Here is an 18,899-nt window from a genome sequence, read left to right as displayed (position 1 = left end):
AGTTACTGCTTTTGATTTAGTCCACACCTGCCCCAAAAGGAGAACATACGACCAGCCCAGCGCTCATCAGAAAGGGGTGTGTCCACGAGTGTTTCCTGGGAGGCGCTGTCCCCCTGCCTGCTGCTAGTTCTGAGACTGACCTGTAGGGCGTCGTCAGCCCTGCCTGCCTGGGCCTCAGCCTCTCTGAAGCGTGAGCTTAGGAGGGTCACTTTGGTCAGGAGTCATGAGACGCACATGAGTCTGCGTGCTGTGTGGAGAGACTTGCCATTAGCTGGAGTTCCCAAAGTGTGGGTGTCTTGACCTGGTCAAGGCAAGGGACACATCAGGACTCAGGCTCAGTATAAGCAGCCAGGGGACCAGGATCTCATGTGCTGGTCTGGCCAGCAGGACACTTACCAACAGCTGTCTTTTCCCCTACCTCAGAATAGCATTCCTTTCGAACACCACGGCAAGTAGCTGCTCGTCTCCATCGGAAGGCAGCACTGGGTGAGTGTGCTCATGGTGGGGCTCTGCAGGAAGCAAGTGCCAGGCAAGGTGGGCTGGGCTTGCATGCCAAATGCTGGAGGTAGAGTGAGGCTTCTTGAGCTTGTGTTTCTCTGTGTGTGGGATATGGAGTAGCTGTGGCCAGCTGCCCAGTCTGGGGGATTAGTGGCATCCTGAGAATCTCTGGACCAAGTGACCCTAGGGACCATCCTGCTGTGCCTTTGTCCTCTGGCCTCCCTGTGATTGCATTTGGTATGCTGCAGCTGCCCACGGGCCTGGCTCTGGGCAGATGTGCTGGCAGCACATGTGTCTGTTGTACTCAGCGGAGCGGTGCCATGCTTGGTGTCGGGCTTTCTTGAGCTCTTGCTACATGCAGACTCTCCGTGGTCTGTGCCCATCCTGGCTTTTTCAGTCATCCCTCTTCCCTTTTCATTTATCTCTGTCCTCATTTTGTGTTTCTTTCCACACTTGGTACCTGCCCAGCCATCTTGTCCATGCAGCTGTTGTCTGTATTAATCCAGCACAGCTTCCTGCTACCCTGCCGTCAGCGCATGGCTGGGTGTCCACGCTGAGCTCCTTTCTTGTTGGCCGCAGGGTACTTGGTGGTTCCTTCCATCAGGGGCTTGAGCTTCGGTGGGGGTTGTGCTGCTGGGAGATCTGCTCTGTTTAACACACGTGCGCACTCTTGGAAATATGACGATAAGAATTTTTCTATCTTCCCTAAGGGATGTGCCTGTCTGAAAGCTCCCAAATTCTTTCTAGGAAGGAGGCTGGGAGCAAGTGGCACTGCTCCACTCGGGTCTACAGGAGCACAGCTCTGCAGTTTCCTCGCTTGCATGCCTCTTCTTCCCCATCTTTCTGTCCTGTGCACTACTCAGCACCTGTCCTGGCTGCAGAGGCCTTTCTGTGCGGCCAGGGGTGCGGGTGCTCAGGTTGAAGCCAGGTGGCAGTGTGTCCCTTCCCTCCCAGGCTCTACTGAGTTATGTGCGCCGAAACGCCTGGCTGGCCTGTTTCTTTGGCCTCATGCTGACCTTGTCCTGTGCTTTGGCTCCGACAGATTCCCGGTCGGGTGGCTTCCAGTGGTCTTCAGTCTGTCGTGCACCGATGAGAACTCTCCTTTTTGCTGTGAAGGGCAGACAATGCATGGCTGATCTACTCTGTTACCAATGGCTTTACTAGTGACACGCCCCCCGGTCTAAACCCGAAATGTTAACGCCGGGAGCTCTCCAGGCCACTCACCCAGCGATGCTCATGGGGAATCAAAACACAAACTAAATGGACAGGCTCCAAGAGCTGCCATCGCCAGGGGCTGCCACCGTGGCCCCATGTGAGCTCAGTTATCACGGGGCTGGGACGAAGAGCAGAGGCTGGCAGACCATTGCAGAGAGAACCAACTCCCTGTGAAGAGCCTCTCAGCTCCCACCAGTGGTGGCGGACCTGCGCTCCCTGACGATCCCACCGCAGCTACCAGTCTTCTACTTGGTTAAGACAGTTTTGTATCATTTTGCTAAAAATTACTGGCTTAAATCTGTGTAAAGAAATCTGTCTTTTTATTGTTTCTTTCTTGTCTGTTTTTGCGGTCTTAAAAAAGCTGTTGACCTTAAGAACCCTAAGACGCGCTGGCTTGGAGCTTGTGTGTAAGATGGAGGCAGGCAAGAGAGGGGCACATGTGAGTGTCAGGGTGTGTGCTTTGTTTGTTTTGTTTTCCTCGTGTTGTGCTGTTCACGTTGGAAAGGAAATTCTCATCAGTTGTGTGTGCGTGTGTGTCTTGTGGGCTCCCATCAGCCTAATTTTGGCATCTTGCTTACCGTTCCCCACTGTAAATTGATAAGCCTGCAGACATCAGAGCAGGCGGGGTACCGTTGCCATGGAGCGAGGGTGCAGCAGGTATGTCCTCAGCAAAGCACTGTGGCATGGCGCTCTTCCCAGAGGAGGCAAGGAGGAGGTCAGAACCCTGAAGAACTCCCATGCAGTGGCCATGAGAGCCCCACAGGCTGCGAGGAGTCCAGGGTTCAAAGCTGAGCTTGTGTTTCTGGCTTCTAGGGAGAGGATTGCTGTTTTGGTGGTCTTGGTTGCCTCTCTGCCTTTGAACTTGGGAAGTTGCTGAACAGACCGAATACTCCCATGCAGATGCCACTTACGTTTGTCATGGCCTCTCTGCTCAGAGCCAGGGAGCAGGCTGTCTTAGACACCATGGTTTGCCCAGAGGGACCAGTGGCCAAAGGGAGTCAATCCTGAAGTGCCAAGAAGCAGGTGACCTGAATCTAGAACCTTCACCTCCAGAAAGGGGTGGTGCCACAGGCTTCATGACCTTCAGCTGGACACACCTGCGGGCCAGGCTGCTCTGCCCTGCTGCTGGCCGTAGGATGCCAACATCTTCTTCCCCACTGTGCGCACCGGATATGAAGAGACGGCAGGACCTGAGCACCCCATCTGAGAGATGGGGTGCAGTACAATGTGTGGGTTCATCTCTTATTTTTCCTGTCAGCCTGTGGAGAGTTATGCTGGGCACCTGGCTCCCTGTGGAGGTTTGCGCTCTAATTGTGCCACCATGGCTTCTCCCTTTTTCCCAGAGTTCCCTGGCACAGCAGTGGCCCAGTGGTGGGGGACACACTGCAGGTGTGTGATAGCATCCCAGAATGCGGCTGTTAGTTGTGTCTACCAGCCATTTGAGCCTGTGGGTGCTTCTTTCTGAACCCTGAGCTGGTCGCTCTGCAAGCAGTTGAGGGTGCAGAGACTCAACTAGGTGGGACTGACTGTGTCTGGGAGGTTGGGAGGGTCGGGCAAGTTTGAGATTTTTGTTGCAAATCCTTTATCAGAGTTGGGCCTCTTCTCTCCAGTGGCAGGCCTTGCCTGGCACGTGTTCTTTGTAGATACCTGTGGTGCTGGAGGGGTGTTAGGGTGGCCTTGAGACTGCCAGGCTCAGCCTGGCCCTGTTGGGTTGCACTGAGATGAGGTCCATTGGAAGTCCTCCAGGGTGTGGCTCTGACGGTTCTTGCCCAGTATTTAATCCCATCATCACGCAGGAAGCGTAGTTAGGATGTGTGTATCAACCTGTGTCTTGGTGAGCAGTCTCTGAGCTGTACGTTTGTACTACCACTGTATTTGTGTACTTTAACAATTGTGTAAATAATAAATTCATAATGACTTCTACCTTTCTTCCCTCTCCTTTGTGTGGTCTTTCTTTCAGCAGTATGTGTAAGCCACATGAAAGCTAACTTGGTATGGGTGGGGGCTCTGAGATTAAGGCCATCTCTATAGCCTAGGCTGGCCTGGAGTCCTGAGCGGGCCTTTTGCCTCGGCCTTCTGAGCGTTGGCTTTACAAATTACCAGGGCTCACGTTGTCAGGGTGCTTGCTGGTCCTGCTTGTCTCTCTCCTCAGCCTGTGAGCCTTGGGAAGCTGGTTGGAGCAGGTGCCAGAAAGGTGACTCCCACTTGGACCGTGGCATGCATTTGGGTATATGTGTGAGTTCACATAGGATGCTGTGCCCTTCTCCACTCACAAGTACCTAGCTTGCATAGGCCTCTGTGTCAGCGCCTTAGATGCTTACCTCAGGTGGGTGTGTCCCGCTGCCTGCGCTCCTGGCAGGCACTGGGAAAAGGCACCCACCCATTCCACCTGCCGCTTCTACAGCAGCACCCCATTTGGGGGACAGGGAAACCTGTCCTTTTGGGAGGTCCTAATCTGTGTCCCACATCCTGATGAGCTTGGCCAGCTGAACTTAGAGGCTCAATTGTAGCAGTCAAGCGCTGGTAGGAATTCCAGCCCAAATCCTCTTGTTTGGTGCCTGCAGGCGGCCCATGTGGGCGTGCTAGAAAGGGGAATGCCCACCATGATGCTACTACGTTCCTGCCCCTCACCCCCTCCCTCAACCTGCTGTTGTCTCTTCCAAGTCACTCTTGAGCCTTTCTGCCTGTACCCTGAGCATTCCACGTGGGCTTTCTGGCCCACCTAGTGAGGTCCAGAAGGGAATGTGTTGACCCACTCTATCCCCTCTTTAGCTAGGACTGCGATTCTCAACCAGTGGGTCAGGACCCCTTTGTCAAACTTCTGTCTCCAAAAATGCTTACGATTTGTAGTGGCAAAGCTAGTAACAAAGTATTGATGAGAATGATTTTTATGGTTGAGGGTCACAACATGAGGAGCTGCATTAAAGGGCCATTTAGGCAGGCTGAGAACCAGAGCTGGATGGCATACTAGTGCCGGTTCTGTCTACGCTAGCACCTTGCCCGGTCTGGAGCTCCCTCCTGTTGTAGCCAGGCAAAGTACAGGGGACCCTATAAGCACGGCACTGCTAACTTCTCCTCTCTGTAAAGGGGCTTGTGCTAGAGGTGAGAGGATTTGGTCTTGGCACTAGAGTCCGGGTGGACCGAGCATCCAAGAGGCTATTGTCTACACTGCAGACTAGGTAGCCCCACCCACAGGCTCCTCACATGTCGTAGGGTCAAAGACCCAGCAAAGCATAGCAGCAGCAGCCACCATAACCTAGTTTGCCTCAGACCGGTGGGGGGCTGCTGGGGATCTTCTCTGTTGCCCTGAACCTTGGCCGTCCTCTCCATTGTCACTCAGGCTTCATAGGACCCTGAATACAGCCTTCCCGTGGTGCTCAGTTCAGCTGCTACAGGCGGAGCCACAGGCCACCCCAGCCCTCCTGGCTTTGTGCATCACCTGCTTGGGTTGGTCACCACTCTGGGTGTTCCAAGCAGCCAAGCTTGGAGGGCAGGAAGGGTTTTTTTTTGTTTTGTTTTGTCCAATTAGAAAATACCTCAGTCCACAAATGCAGACAGATGAGACTACCTGCTCACTAGAGGGTCCGGAGGCTGCCACAACTGGGGGCGGGTGGGCATGTGTACATAGAGGCGCCTCTGCTTTATAAAGGCCGCAGGCCGCTGTGGGTCTTCCCCCTATAAGGACTCTAACTAATGTCACTGGGTGCAATTATGGGATGGCGCACGTGGGACGGGGCAGCTTAGCGAGGGAAGAGCTGGTTTAGGGTGTGGAGGATGGAGCAGCACTGCCAGAGTTTGATCAGTGCAGATGGTCCAAGGTTGAACAAGCCCTCTTCTTGTGCCTGCCCCTCCAAGAGCCACCCTCAACCAATGATTTTATCAGTATGGTTGCTACAGCCTGAGGGATCAGGGGAGGGATTGCAAGGGCAGGGGGTGAGCAGTTGAGGCTTAGGCTAGCTAAGAGGTGGGCAGAGCAGACTGTGTCCCCTGAGGCCCTTCCCCTACTTTTTTTCCTTTTTCTCTATTTTCTAGAGGTCACAGTTGGGGCTTGGCCCATCTTGAAGCCTCGGGCCCTTGCCTTTCCCACTTGCTCTGGTGACTCCCAAGATGCATGTGACCACTGCTGCTGCCAGTATTGCCCACCAGATGGTAGAGGGACCCCAGAGTCTAGAGCTCCAAGCCCTTGGTCCCTCATGGAGCTGGGCCCAGATATGAGCACTCGCCTCCTTTTCCTTGCAGAGAAGCAGGGACATGGCATCTCTCCGGCTGCATGCGGCCCGCCAAGGTGCCCGCTGCCGTCCCCAGCGCCCACGACGTACCACCTACTGAGGCGGCCCCAGCGGCCTCTGACCGGCCTTCCAGCCACGCAGGCCGCCGCCGGCCACAGGGCAGGTGGGTGTGAGGTGCCCGAGTGCTGAGCACGGGCTGCACAGATCAGCAGGTGCTGGCCACATAGAGAAATTTGCCAACCTTCCAGAGGGCCAAATAAACAGAAGGCAGGAAACACACAGTGAACAGAGCTTACACCCCTACCCCTGGGGCTCCCCATAGCCTCCAGGTGGGGCTCCCTCCCTTGCTGCTCCCTTCTCCCCTTTTCTTCCTGCTGTGTGAGTGCTGTGGCTACTGAGCTGCCCTGTCACAGCAGGCAGGACCAGGAGAGCTAATGACAATCAGAACCATTCTAAGATGAGCAGTTTGTTATTTAAGAAAAGGTGGGGCCAGGGTGGACTGCCCACTGGCCAGGACTGGCCAGCTCCTGGGGACAGGCCCTCTGACACGCCTCCCACACGCAGGACCATTTCTGCCCCCAGACAGAGGGATGACCGGCAATGTAGGAGACTAGGGCTGGAGGTGGGGGTAGGATGGTGGGACCAGGGAGGGCCCTGCAGGCAGCACCCACCTACCAGCCTGTCCCAGCCCTGCCCTCTGATTAAAGTCGTGTTGTCTCCTGAGTGTGGGTTTCTAGGTCCTTGGCCACAGGGGCGGGTGCGGGGGAGGCTGGCTCCCTGGTGTGGGCGGCTGGTGACTGTGGGGCTTCCTTGACTTCACCGCAGATCCACTTTGGAATGACACGGTTCCCACCCCGCCACCTCTCCCCGCAAAACACTGACCCGCTGACCAGGCAGCCAGAGCTGAGCAGATGGCCCCGCCTCAGCTGGTCCTGTTTGTGAAATAAATATGAGCGTTGCCAGTCTCTGGACCTCTTCCCTGCTCCCTGCCCGCCCGGCCAGGCCGCTCACACGCTGGTTTCCGGGGTGTGAGCCACCTCCCCATTTTTCTCAGGTTCTGCCTTCAGGAAGTGCTCCACCTCCCTGGAGTCCACCCCCATGTCCACGGGGGGCTTGTGGAGCTTCTCCTCCTCGGAGGCCACCGCCTCAGGTTGTGTCGCCTGGGCCTGGGGCCTCCTCCTCCCGATGCAGCAGAAGTTGCCCAGCAGCAGCACGAGGGAGGAGGTGAGCACCTCAGCCCCCGCCAGGATGAACACGTACTTGTAAACTCCTGTTGCGTCCCGCAGCTTGCCTGCAAAGAAGACCGCAGGTTGCTAGAGCATCCTGGGAGGACCCTGGCTGCACCCGCCCAGCCCTCTCCATCCTCCCCTTCCTCTTCATCCTACCTGTGGGAACAAAACCAGCTAGAAGTGGCCCTGAGGGTGTAACCCCACCTGCCAGGCACAGACCCCTCCTGTGACCCTTAGAAGAAGCCCAGCTTAGCAAAGCCCGGGACTATTCTGGGAGAAAGAAGGAGCCAAAAGCTCCAAGGAGGTGTGCTAGGGCTGTGTGTGGCGTAAGAGACCCAAGGCCAGGATAGCTAGACTGCCCTCTCCAGCCAAAACCATTCCGAATTGCAATGGAGTGTTTCTTCAGCTGGTCTTCAAACGGAAGGAGGACCAAAGTAACCAGCATTAAAAGCTGCCCTTGTGTTGTCCCGCCCCTGGGGGTGGGTAGAGCCGTCGGGTCCAGGCCTGTCCTGATGGCAGCACTCACCTCCTGATGGGGGTCCGATGAGCACAGCCATGGCCTCCAACAGCAGCACGAGACCAATGGCACTGGAGAACTTCTGAGTGCCCACGATAGCCATGAGCACCTCAAACTGCAGGGCCCCCACCATGCCGTATGAGATGCCGAAGAAGATGCAGAAGACCACCAGGCCGCCATAGTCGCTGGCCGTGGAGCCTGTCAGGTCAGTGAAGCCATTGAAGAACATGGCAAAGCTGAAGAGGTAGACAGAGTAGGGCCGCACCTTCTTGAGCCCCGTGATGAAGCCAGCTGTGGGCCTGGCGAAGATGTCAATGAAGCCCAGGATGGTGAGAAGGAAGGCGGCCTTTGTGTCAGGCACGCCGAGATCCTTAGCATAGCTCACCACAAACACGGGCGGCACGAAGAGCCCCAGCACCATGATGGAGGCAGCCACCGCATAGATGAGGAAGCCACGGTCTCGAAAGACACTCAGGTCCAGCAGCTGCTGCGATGGCCGCTGGGGCTGCTTTTCGGGCCCAGTCCCTCCGCTTGCCTGGGGTGCCACTAGTGGCCTCATGAGGGCAGCACACACGCAGCAGTTGAGCAGCAGGCCCCCCAGGATGAGGAAGCCACCCCGCCAGCCATAGTGGTCCTGCAGCAGCTGCCCCAATGGAGACAGTGCAGAAAGGAACACTGGGCTGCCTGCTGCCGCCAGCCCGTTGGCTATAGGGCGCCGCTTGTTGAAGTACCGGTTGAGCATGATGAGGGAGGGCTGGAAGTTGAGAGCCAGACCCAAGCCTGCAAGAGAGGTCAGTGTGAGACTCTGAGACCCAAGCCTGCAAGAGAGGTCGGTGTGAGACTCTGAGACCCACGCCTGCAAGAGAGGTCAGTGTGAGACTCTGAGACCCAAGCCTGCAAGAGAGGTCGGTGTGAGACTCTGAGACCCAAGCCTGCAAGAGAGGTCGGTGTGAGACCCTGAGACCCACGCCTGCAAGAGAGGTCGGTGTGAGACCCTGAGACCCACGCCTGCAAGAGAGGTCGGTGTGAGACCCTGAGACCCAAGCCTGCAAGAGAGGTCGGTGTGAGACCCTGAGACCCAAGCCTGCAAGAGAGGTCGGTGTGAGACCCTGAGACCCAAGCCTGCAAGAGAGGTCGGTGTGAGACCGAGACCCAAGCCTTCAAGAGAGGTCGGTGTGAGACCCTGAGACCCAAGCCTGCAAGAGAGGTCGGTGTGAGACCCTGAGACCCAAGCCTGCAAGAGAGGTCGGTGTGAGACCCTGAGACCCAAGCCTGCAAGAGAGGTCGGTGTGAGACCCTGAGACCCACGCCTGCAAGAGAGGTCAGTGTGAGACCCTGAGACCCAAGCCTGCAAGAGAGGTCAGTGTGAGACCCTGAGACCCACGCCTGCAAGAGAGGTCAGTGTGAGACCCTGAGACCCACGCCTGCAAGAGAGGTCAGTGTGAGACCCTGGGACCCAAGCCTGCAAGGAGGGCAGGTTAAACCCCATGGCCAGGACTTGCAGGGAAGGCCACGTGAGACGTCGTGACTCCTGTTTCCACACAAGGCAGCTTAGACCCCTTGGCCTTTCCGGACGTTCGTCCACTCCTCCCAGCTTCCCTGGACACAGGCTCCATTGCAGATGGTCTCAAAGCACAGAGCCTCAGGTACTGGCCATTCGCCCCCAGCAAGGCTGTGCTCACTACTCTGCCAGTCGGTTGTGGATGGGATGGAAGGATCTAGCCAAGGAGGCCAACAGTGCTCAATTTGTCCCCGAGACTCAGGGCAGGTGATCAGAAGCACCACAGCCCGCTCACCTGTCCTGACCCCTGAGGTCTGCAGGTGCCACCAGACTCACCAGTGATGACCCCCGTGGTGAGGTAGATCTGGATAATGCTTGTGCAGAACGACGCGGCCACCATTCCCAGGGATGCGAAGAGGCCGCCCACAAACATGACAGGCCGGCAGCCGAAGCGGTTCACACACACGCTGCAGAGTGGTCCTGTGTGGAGAAGGTAGCTGAGTGCAGGGCCAGGCCTCCAGTTTGTCTCTGCCCTCAGTATGAGGTGTGCTGGGCGCTGGGGGGAGGGGGAGCAGCCAGGCTCTTAGTGCCGGTGACTGATGGACACTGGGCAGGGCCCAGCTTCTCACATGGCCTAAGCAGGGCAACAGGCATCAGCCGTCTTTGAAGGAACTACCCTGCCCACTGGGAGCGTCAACACAACCTGCCCACTTAGGGACAGAGACACTTTGCCCTTCAGAGAACCGATAGCTTTCTGGCAAGGTCACCCACCCTGGGATTCACCCCACCTCACCTGTGCCGTACAGCATAGCTAGCAGGATGGAGGAGATCCAGGCCGTGTCGCTGTAGCCAATCCCAAACTCGTGTATGAGCTCCTTGAAAAAGACGCTGACTGCTTTGGGGAAGGCGTAGGAGAAACCCGTGATGATGAAACAGCCAAAGAGGACGGCCCAGCCCCAGCCCCCATCGGGGGCCTTGATGCCCGTGGGACCCTCGTCCACCACAGCTCCTCCCATTGCCAAGAGGGCCGGTTCCACCTGAGAGAAGAGAAACAGGGCTGACTCGGGTTGCCACGGTGACCATCTCAGCCGCAGCCCAGCAGAGGCAGGTGCGGACATAAGTACACAAGACTCCTGGAGGGTGCCAGGACTGGCACCATGCTGGCTCAGGGCTCCCACCCCAGCTAGCCGTAACTGGTATTTTGTGAAGCTGCCTGGACCCCTCATTCAGGTGCCTGTTGCCACACAGGTGGCTATAAAGTACAATGACTTTAGGGCTCAACCTGGAAGAGCAGACCCAAGAAATCAGCCCAGCGGGTGTCTTCCGAACTTGTGCTGGGCAGAAGATGAGCCCACTGCAGTCCTGGCAGCAACCTATACTCCCCGCTCCTTTGGGGCACGTTCAAAGAATGTGTAGGGTGGGCGGGCAGCACAGTGCCCACCTCTGAGTCTACATAGGGTCATGTGTAGGGTAGGTGTGCAGCACAGTGCCCGCCTCTGAGTCTGCATAGGGTCATGTGTAGGGTGGGCGGGTAGCACAGTGCCCACCTCTGAGTCTGCACAGGGTCATGTGTAGGGTAGGTGTGCAGCACAGTGCCCGCCTCTGAGTCTGCACAGGGTCATGTGTAGGGTGGGTGTGCAGCACAGTGCCCGCCTCTGAGTCTGCATAGGGTCATGTATAGGGTGGGCGTGCAGCACGGTGCCCACTTCTGAGTCTGCATAGGGTCATGTGTAGGGTGGGTGTGCAGCACAGTGCCCACCTCAGTCTACATAGGTCAGCCCTGTCCTGCTCTGCTGCCCGAGGACCCGTGCTGGACCCTTGCCCGCTCTGGCTGGCTGGGAGGGAGGGCTCATGTCCAGAACAGAAACAGATGAAGAAACAGGCTGTGGTATCTGAGGGGGGCTTCCCACTGGCCCTGGGGAGAGCTGTGACTCTAGCTGTAGTTGTAACTCTGCCTGGAACCATCCATGACATTGGCTTATGGGAGAAGCTGAAGGTCCTGATGGATTCTGGGAAGGTATGGGGGTTAAGGGGAAACTGTCAGCCATGGCAGCAGCTCATATCCCAGTCAGGAACAGGAGTTGATCCTCTGACCCCTGGCTACTGTCTTCCCCACACCCCACACCACACCCCACACCCACCCAGTGCTAACTGCCCTGTTTATGAATCTCAGGGGCTTAGTACGTGTGAGACCAAGCAAGTCTGAAAGCTAGGGCCAGCTTGTGTCTGGTATTGTACCCCACCGTCAGTACTCCCCTAATCCCAGAGGTTAGCCTCCTCCCATCTCACCGAGAGTTGAGCTGCAGCGGAAGCGGCCTCTGACCTGAGTATTCAGTCCAGCCTGTTCGTCTCTCTCCACAAGTGGTGCCCTGCCACACAGTATTCTGGGGAGAAAGGCAAGCCGTGATGTGTAAGCGAGCGGGCACTGGGATGCAAACCCCTGACCACGAGAGCCTCCCGCCTTGGCTGCTCACCCTGCCCCTTTGCCAGCTTCCTTCTGTGAGCAGTCCTGGGGCTGGGGTGCAGACGCGCTAACCCAGACTGTCCCAGGAAGCCAGGCTCTGCTGGGAATGAATGCACACCAACCCTGGAAGGCTGCACCCTGCTGCTGACCACCTGGCCTGGGCCCAGCCTGAGACTCTCCCCGCTAACACCCAAAAGAGAAGCGTCATAAGCCACTGTCAGGACATGCTCAGTGGGAGCCAAGTGCCAGACACCTCTTCTCCATCAGCCCTGAGTCTAAAAGGCCCCTCAGATTATTTAAAAGGGAATTTTAAAATCTGGGGTGGGCACATCTTAGGGACATACCATTTAGAGATGAAACCATGAGGGTGACCAGGCCCATGGGTGACCAGGCCCAGAGGGTGACCAGGCCCATGGGTGACCAGGCCCATGGGTGCCCAGGCCCAGAGGGTGACCAGGCCCATGGGTGCCCAGGCCCAGAGGGTGACCAGGCCCATGGGTGACCAGGCCCATGGGTGACCAGGCCCATGGGTGACCAGGCCCAGAGGGTGACCAGGCCCATGGGTGCCCAGCCCCATGGGTGACCAGGCCCAGAGGGTGACCAGGCCCAGAGGGTGACCAGGCCCATGGGTGACCAGGCCCAGAGGGTGCCCAGGCCCAGAGGGTAACCAGGCCCATGGGTGACCAGGCCCATGGGTGACCAGGCCCAGAGGGTGACCAGGCCCATGGGTGACCAGGCCCAGAGGGTGACCAGGCCCAGAGGGTGACCAGGCCCGAGGGTGACCAGGCCCAGAGGGTGACCAGGCCCGAGGGTGACCAGGCCCATGGGTGACCAGGCCCAGAGGGTGTCCAGGCCCATGGGTGACCAGGCCCAGAGGGTGTCCAGGCCCATGGGTGACCAGGCCCATGGGTGACCAGGCCCATGGGTGATGGGAGGAGTGATGGAGAGAATGGGAGGGTGGTTGTAGGTTTACACAAGTCTGTTGCCCCTTCCTTCCTTCTTTCCTTCCTGTTTTTTCTTTCTGTGTGGTGTATGTGGGGTGGGTGTGTGCATGTGTGTGTGCATGTGTGTGTTTGTGGGATGTGTGTGTACGTGTGTATATGTACATGTGTGTGTACATGTGTGTATGTGGGGGTGTGCATGCATACATGTGTGTGTACATGTGTGTATGTGTGTGTATGTGGGGGGGGTGTGCGTGCACGTGTGCATAGACGGTCTCTTGCCCGGAGCTCTCCGCATGTAACAGATGGCCTTGAACACTGCTGCCACTAAGTCCTGAGTGCTGAGATTAATGACATGCATCACCATGCCCGGCCTTCTGTTGCACTTTTTAAAATAAATCCAGGGCAGGCAAGATGGATCAGTGGGTAAAGGCACTGTCCACTGAGGCTGACAACTGGGTTCAGTCATTATGACCTACATGATGGACGGTGACCTCCACAAGCAATGGCATACACTAACAGGTGCAAACATGCCTGTGCCCCTACCCCATGTTCACAAAATAAATTTAAAATGTTTAAAAGAAAATCAAATAAAATCCAGTTTCCTTTCGAAGTAAAACAGAGAGCATGCCCAGAACCAGCAGTGGCACTGACCTAACCCTGGACACCTGAGGTCCCCCCAGAACCAGCAGTGGCACTGACCTAACCCTGGACACCTGAGGTCCCCCCAGAGCCAGCAGTGGCACTGACCTAACCCTGGACACCTGAGGTCCCCACAGAGCCAGCAGTGGCACTGACCTAACCCTGGACACCTGAGGTCCCCCCAGAGCCAGCAGTGGCACTAACAACCCTGGGCACCTGAGGCCCCCACAGAGGACTTAAGGCTTCCAGACTCGAGCTTCTGGGCCATATCAGATACATCTAGCACTTGTCAAGGTACTAACAGGTGTTTGAGTCGGTCCACGATTCTCTACCTGTGTTTGCTGTAAAGGCTGGGCCCTCATTGGGCTGCTCAGAGTCCATAGAGGACAGAAATGGGGACATAATTACCTGCTGTAAATGAGGTGCCCTCTGAGCTGGGGTCTTGGAGGGCAAGCAAGGTCAGAAGAGTAATGTCCTGGGACGACTCAGTCCTGTGGCTGCCGTGTAAGGTGTACACAGGGCGGGCCACCTTCGTGCCATGGAGGTGATGGCACGGAGACCGGAGCCTCCCTGTCAAGGCCCAGCACCACACTGTCCTTACCCAGCCTGGGCGCTGACTGCCCACCCCAGTCACCAGAGACCTGGAGAGGGAGGCTTCTCAGGGAGAAGACAATTTCCCAACCAGGAGTGGAGTTCAAGCCTGCTGTTACACCCCAAGCCTAAACACACCCCAGCAGAGTGAAAGGCTAGACTCCCGGCCAGCCTTTGGGATGAGATCTACAGGGTAACAGCGCAGAACTGTGCTCTAATGCTAAGGCTTCCCTGTCTATGTCCACAGGCACCCCACCTCCAAAAGCGTATCACATGGGCACACCCTAGCTGTCTGGCCTTTCAGTGACATTTACCCTCCCTGTGAAGCAGCCCAGAAATAACCCGGCCTCCAGGTCACAGAAAACTGATCTGGGGGTGGGGCTGGGTTGAGAGAGGCCGTCAGAAGACCTACCGCATTGGCTGTTGCCTATGGCAGAAGTACCCGTTGGACTCCCTGGGAACAGCCCTATGCATCCAAGGAGTGCAGACCAGTCCAAGGAAGGCAGTCCAGGTGCCCGTTAAGTGCCTGCCATCAGAGGAGGGACCAGCCTTGGCCCTGGCTTTGTGGTCCAAATGGATGACATCCCAGACCCCCCCCAAAGAGCAAGTCAGCAGCCAGCTGAGGCTAGCATCCAGTGTATTGGGGTGGCAGGGCCAAGAGGTTGCCGAAAGGCTCCCAAGTCCGTCCCCCCCCCCCCTTTCCCTGTCATGTTCAAACAATGTGCTCTGCTCTCTGGGCCCTCAGCCCTGAGCCCACCAGTGTGCAAAGGTCTGCCACGGCAAAGTCCCTAGGTGATGCTTCTGGAGAGGCCTCTGTGCTGCAGCAAAAGATGAGCCATGGGCTTGCCTGGCCCGCCATCCCATCTCTGCTGGCCTGCCCAGCCTCCAGGGCATGCCCGGTTCCCTGCAAGCTGTCCCGTCAGCTCACATCAATTTTGCAAGGACCAGTCGGGTAGAAATACTGGCCTCGTTTGCCAGAGTAAACACTGTTGCCCATAGCCAACCAGCACCCACCCCAGGCCTGAGATCCCTGAAGGAGCTGTCCTAGCATAGCTGGGCTCAGACTCCCACCTCTTGCGAGGAACCATCAGCACTTGCCTGTCACAAAATGGGGCATCCCTGGGAACCTGCTCAAGCCTGATGTGGGAGACCCTTCCCTGAGCCACTTTCCAGCAAGGTTCCAACGGCGGCCCGCTGGGCATTGCACTGGCCACGCCTCTCCAAGGCCATCTTATGACTCCCTGGAGTCTCATTGCAGTCTTCCTCCCTAAAGCCAGGATCTAAGGCTAAAACTAAAGAAAGGCTCTGAAGTCAGAAGAGTCGCCCCCGCCCCCCCCCCAACTCCCATCACTGTCAAGAAGAAAGTATAGCTATCTAGAGATGACAAAAGTGTGGATGGGGGTGGGGTGAGGTGGGGGTGGGGCTAGAGGGCACCGGCCGGCCGGATCTCCTCACTCCACCTGGAAAGCTAGTGGTGGAGGTCTGGCAGCCCTGGGAGGGGCTCAGTGGGTCGGGCTAGGGTCGGGAAGGGAAGGAAGCTCCGCCCAAGCGGCCTCGGGACGTGGGGGACGTGACCGCGCCAAGGGAGGAGCCGCCGCCGTATTGCTTGGAGTAGGCGGTCCTCCTCAGCTTCCACAGTTCTAGCCGCGTGCGGCACCACATGCCCCGAGGGGCCTACGATTCACCCGCAGATCCGCTGGCAAGCCGGCCTTGTTCATTCCGCCCTTCGCAGAAGCGAGCTGGGGCGCGCGGCTGAGCCTCTGACATGCTGACCGCGGGCGTCTCAGCTGGTTCCTGAGTCCATCTGCTCCTCATGGCCCATTCCACTCATGGGAACTGAGGCCGGAAGCCTACTCTGGTCACTAGGGCGGTCTCACTCCTGACCTGCCCCTGTGCCAGTGCTCAGAGCCAGGTGGGCCAAGGCCTGGTACAGAGGCGTCTCCGATTGCTTAGGACGGCCATCCAGAAGGTCTTGCTTGGGACCCCAAGGTGCTGCCTGCTTTTGGCCCCTCAACCACCCTCCCTTTCCTGGCCAGTCCACTGCAGGACTCACCCTGGAGTCAGTAATCCTGGAAAACCAACACGCTGTGGGGTCTCACGCACTGGCCTCTTCCACATCGCTTTTTGATGGCTCTACGATCATCAGCACTTCCCTCCAAATTTAGGCGTCCAGGCAGTGAGATCGTTTTTTTATGGGGAGCAAGCCCTGCCCAAGGTCACTAGTAGTCCGGGAAGTCTCTCATGGAGCCAAATCACTGGTTATCCATGGCTTTGTGGACACCACAAAGTCCTTGGCAAGAAGGTGCCATCACACCCCAAGGTGGTGTCACCAGTGCCCCTTGAGGGCTAAGACCCATCGTTTGCACACCATCCCAGCTCCCGAGGGAGTCCCCACACGTTCGAGACGGTCCTCATTCCTCAACACAGACAGACCCAGACCCCACTGGACCCAGCCAGCTTTTGGGACTGTAGAAGGAAGCTGGGAGGAAGCCCTGGGAGGGAACCTGCTCCGGACAGACTCTACCCCAGCTTTGGACACGCTGCTGAGCCCTGGTCCCATAGGGGCCTGTGGATCACTCTGTTGCCCGGACTCTGATCATCACAGAAGGGGTTTCTGTTGGCCTGAACATGCGGCCCGTGCCCACCCGCCTGTCACTCAGATTCCAAACATCATCAGCTGCCCAGAGGTAATGGCTTCCCTTGACTGGACCAGCATCCAGGCAGGCAGGCGCCTAATCAACCCACTTTTCAGGTAAGAGAACTGAGGCTGTGTTTCTGGTTTGCCTACGGGATGAGGATAAGACAAACCGAGCCCATTCAGGAGGAAAACCCACTTTTCATGTACCTAGTTCGGGCGCGTGGTGGTAGCTGGATGAGGGTTAGTGAGTTTAAGGTGGTAGTAAAGGCGAACGTGAAGAGGAAACGAGAAAAAGAGACCCGAGGGCGTTCCTCCCCCAACCTGGAACCATTCCCAAGCGCACGTGTGCCTCTCACTGGACGGCCTTTGGAGGTTCAGGGTTCCAAGAAGGCATTCCCACCAAATATAGCCCAGGCTCTGGGGGCGCCCGGCCACCCTCCAACACTCTTGGGCCGCGCTATTTATACTCTGGACGTTCGGTCGCCCGGGACAGCTGGGCTGCCTCAAGGATGAAGCCCAGCCCCCGAGGGTAACCCGATGGATAGATAGGCTTGTGTGAAGGCAGGATGCGAGCGCGCGACTGGCTGCTCCAGGCCGTTTGGTGGAAGCGCAGTGGAGAGAGGGTTCTCTAAGTCAGGAGAGAACCCGGGCTGGAGAACCAGGAGGCAGGGGGGTGGGGGGGCCGGAGACCAGCAACTCCAGGCCCGGATCCCACACCTGATGAACCAAGGCCCAGCCCCTGAGCGACTGAAGAGAGAGTCCCTGTCTCCCTCCCCGCCAAGCATCCCGCCGCGCCTACCTGCCACCGCCAGCCGCTGCGTCCGCTTCAGCTTGCCCGGCGCCGCGCCGGGGGCGATTTTAAGTGCTCTCATCCCTCGCGCTGCACGTCCCCCTTGCACGTCACCGCTGCCTGGCGCCGCCCCTGCCCTCCCCGCCTGGACCCCGCGTAGCTGCCGCTGCCGGAGGGGGCGCACGGGCCGCTGCACCTCGACGGCGCGGTCCTTGCGGTTCTCCACTTACCAGGGAAACGGGGCCGGAACCCGTTTTATAGGCACCTCGGACGCGGACCCCACCCGACATGGAGCTTCCCGCTAGTCTCTTCTGCGCCGTCGGCACCTCTTTCTGCCTTCCATTTATCCCCTCCCAAGGCTGTGGGCTCCTTTTATGATTCTGACAAGAGAGTGGCAGTGCCCTCGATACTGGGACCTCTCGTCCTCCATGTCCCGGCCCCCGCCTTCTGCCTCGTGGGAGACGCCTCCCTGTACTCCACGTACCTTGCCTCCTGCCGTGCCTCAGCTCTCCTTCAGGCCTCCTTCGGACCTTCGACCCATCCGAGCCTCCGTATCTTGCCTGTGCCTAAGCGTGGGGTTATTCCGTGGTTGTGGCAACTGTTTCCCCTGGTTGGGAAGCAAGACCCGCGCACATCTTGGGCAAGGCAGTCAACGTCTCTGAACTTCTGTTTTCCTCTGTGGTCAGGGCCCTGCAAAGCTAGATACAGGCGCTGACATCATAGCCCTGCTCTGTCACCCTTCGACTGCCTTCCCGTTCTTCCTGGCCTTCCGCGCGTCTTCAGCCCCATTTTCCTCCTCCATACAACGGAAACAACCGGGCACTTGGGGTGCTAAGGTCTGAGGGGGCACCAGGGAGCATCAGCTTTGGTGGACAGAGCCCAGGACACTTATCCTAACTAGGCACCCAACCTGGGTTTCTGTGTAGCCCTGGCTGCCCTAGACTCGGTTTGTAGACCAGGCTGTCCTCAAACTCACAGAGATCCTCCTGCCTCTGCCTCCTGAGCACTGAATTAAAGGCGTGCGCCACCACCACACCCATCTTGCACCTCACTTCTCATGAGGCTCATAAATGACCCCAGGTCCCCTGAAGCTAGGAAGTTTAGGTAGTAACGCAACATTAGACAAAGATCTCAACACAGCCAGAACGGGAAAGGGTGATCTCCACGTCCAGGAGGTCACAGCTGTCTGTCCATTCTTAAACTGGGGCAGGGCTGGGCTGGGTACCATGGGCATTAGCTTTGGTTCCATAGCCCACCATCCTGAGTCCTTACCTACTGAGTTGCCCAGGCTGGCAAGACCAACTGCTCTCCACTAGGTGTTCAACACGCACCCCCCAATAGACCCTCCATGAAAAGTGTCACTCATGGTCTGATCCCCACCCCTGCCTAGGGCCTGGCTATAACTCCAAACCATGCATGGCGGAAATCCCATGGCCTCCAACAAGTGGCATATGGGCCTCTGTCTTCAGGGATGAAAACCTGTCATAGGTTACTGAGTTCTGGGAGGTAAGGCAGCCAAACTTCCAGCCTCAGCCCCTGGGAATTTTACAGATACCCAGACACCATCCCACAGATGTTGGGGCTGGTCATACACTCTTCTTGAGATCACAGCTCAGTGTGGCAGGAGCCGTGTTTGCCACACCC

The 18,899-nt window shown here is 57.6% G+C and overlaps 2 protein-coding genes across 10 annotated transcripts in view; one reads left to right on the top strand and one right to left on the bottom strand.

The window, feature by feature from the left end:
- Positions 1 to 6,905, top strand: part of CSNK1D (casein kinase 1 delta) — a 32,780-nt gene extending 25,875 nt beyond the window's left edge. For 2 of the 6 annotated variants that reach the window (XM_084750261.1, XM_084750265.1), the window contains exon 9: positions 5,953 to 6,905. In XM_084750261.1, coding sequence (XP_084606387.1) covers positions 5,953 to 6,042 — 90 coding nt within the window. In that variant the 3' untranslated portion in view covers positions 6,043 to 6,905. Of the gene's footprint in view, positions 1 to 423; positions 487 to 1,540; positions 3,643 to 5,745; positions 5,791 to 5,952 lie in introns of those variants that run through there. The other 4 variants (XR_014773195.1, XM_084750263.1, XM_084750264.1 and 1 more) reach the window with 4 other exon arrangements.
- SLC16A3 (solute carrier family 16 member 3) lies at positions 6,393 to 18,650 on the bottom strand. 4 transcript variants are annotated; one of them, XM_084750256.1, is made up of 7 exons: positions 17,740 to 18,650; positions 17,486 to 17,635; positions 11,479 to 11,573; positions 9,983 to 10,226; positions 9,526 to 9,669; positions 7,698 to 8,468; positions 6,393 to 7,233 (listed from the first exon to the last, which is right to left on the bottom strand). In XM_084750256.1, the coding sequence occupies exons 4-7, from the start codon at positions 10,203 to 10,205 to the stop codon at positions 6,950 to 6,952; spliced, it is 1,422 nt and encodes a 473-aa protein (XP_084606382.1). In that variant the 5' UTR covers positions 10,206 to 10,226; positions 11,479 to 11,573; positions 17,486 to 17,635; positions 17,740 to 18,650; the 3' UTR covers positions 6,393 to 6,949. The 4 variants fall into 4 exon arrangements, with proteins under 4 accessions (XP_084606382.1, XP_084606381.1, XP_084606384.1 ...); XM_084750255.1 differs by lacking the exons at positions 17,486 to 17,635; positions 17,740 to 18,650 and adding an exon at positions 17,265 to 17,459; XM_084750258.1 differs by lacking the exons at positions 17,486 to 17,635; positions 17,740 to 18,650 and adding an exon at positions 15,881 to 17,252.
- Positions 18,651 to 18,899: the final 249 nt, after the last annotated feature.

The sequence above is a fragment of the Acomys minous genome (assembly GCF_964271855.1).
Source record: "Acomys minous genome assembly, chromosome: 12".
Taxonomy (NCBI): Eukaryota; Metazoa; Chordata; class Mammalia; order Rodentia; family Muridae; genus Acomys; species Acomys minous.
The sequence above is the reverse complement of the archived record's forward strand: the minus strand, read 5'-3'. Positions and strand labels throughout refer to the sequence as shown.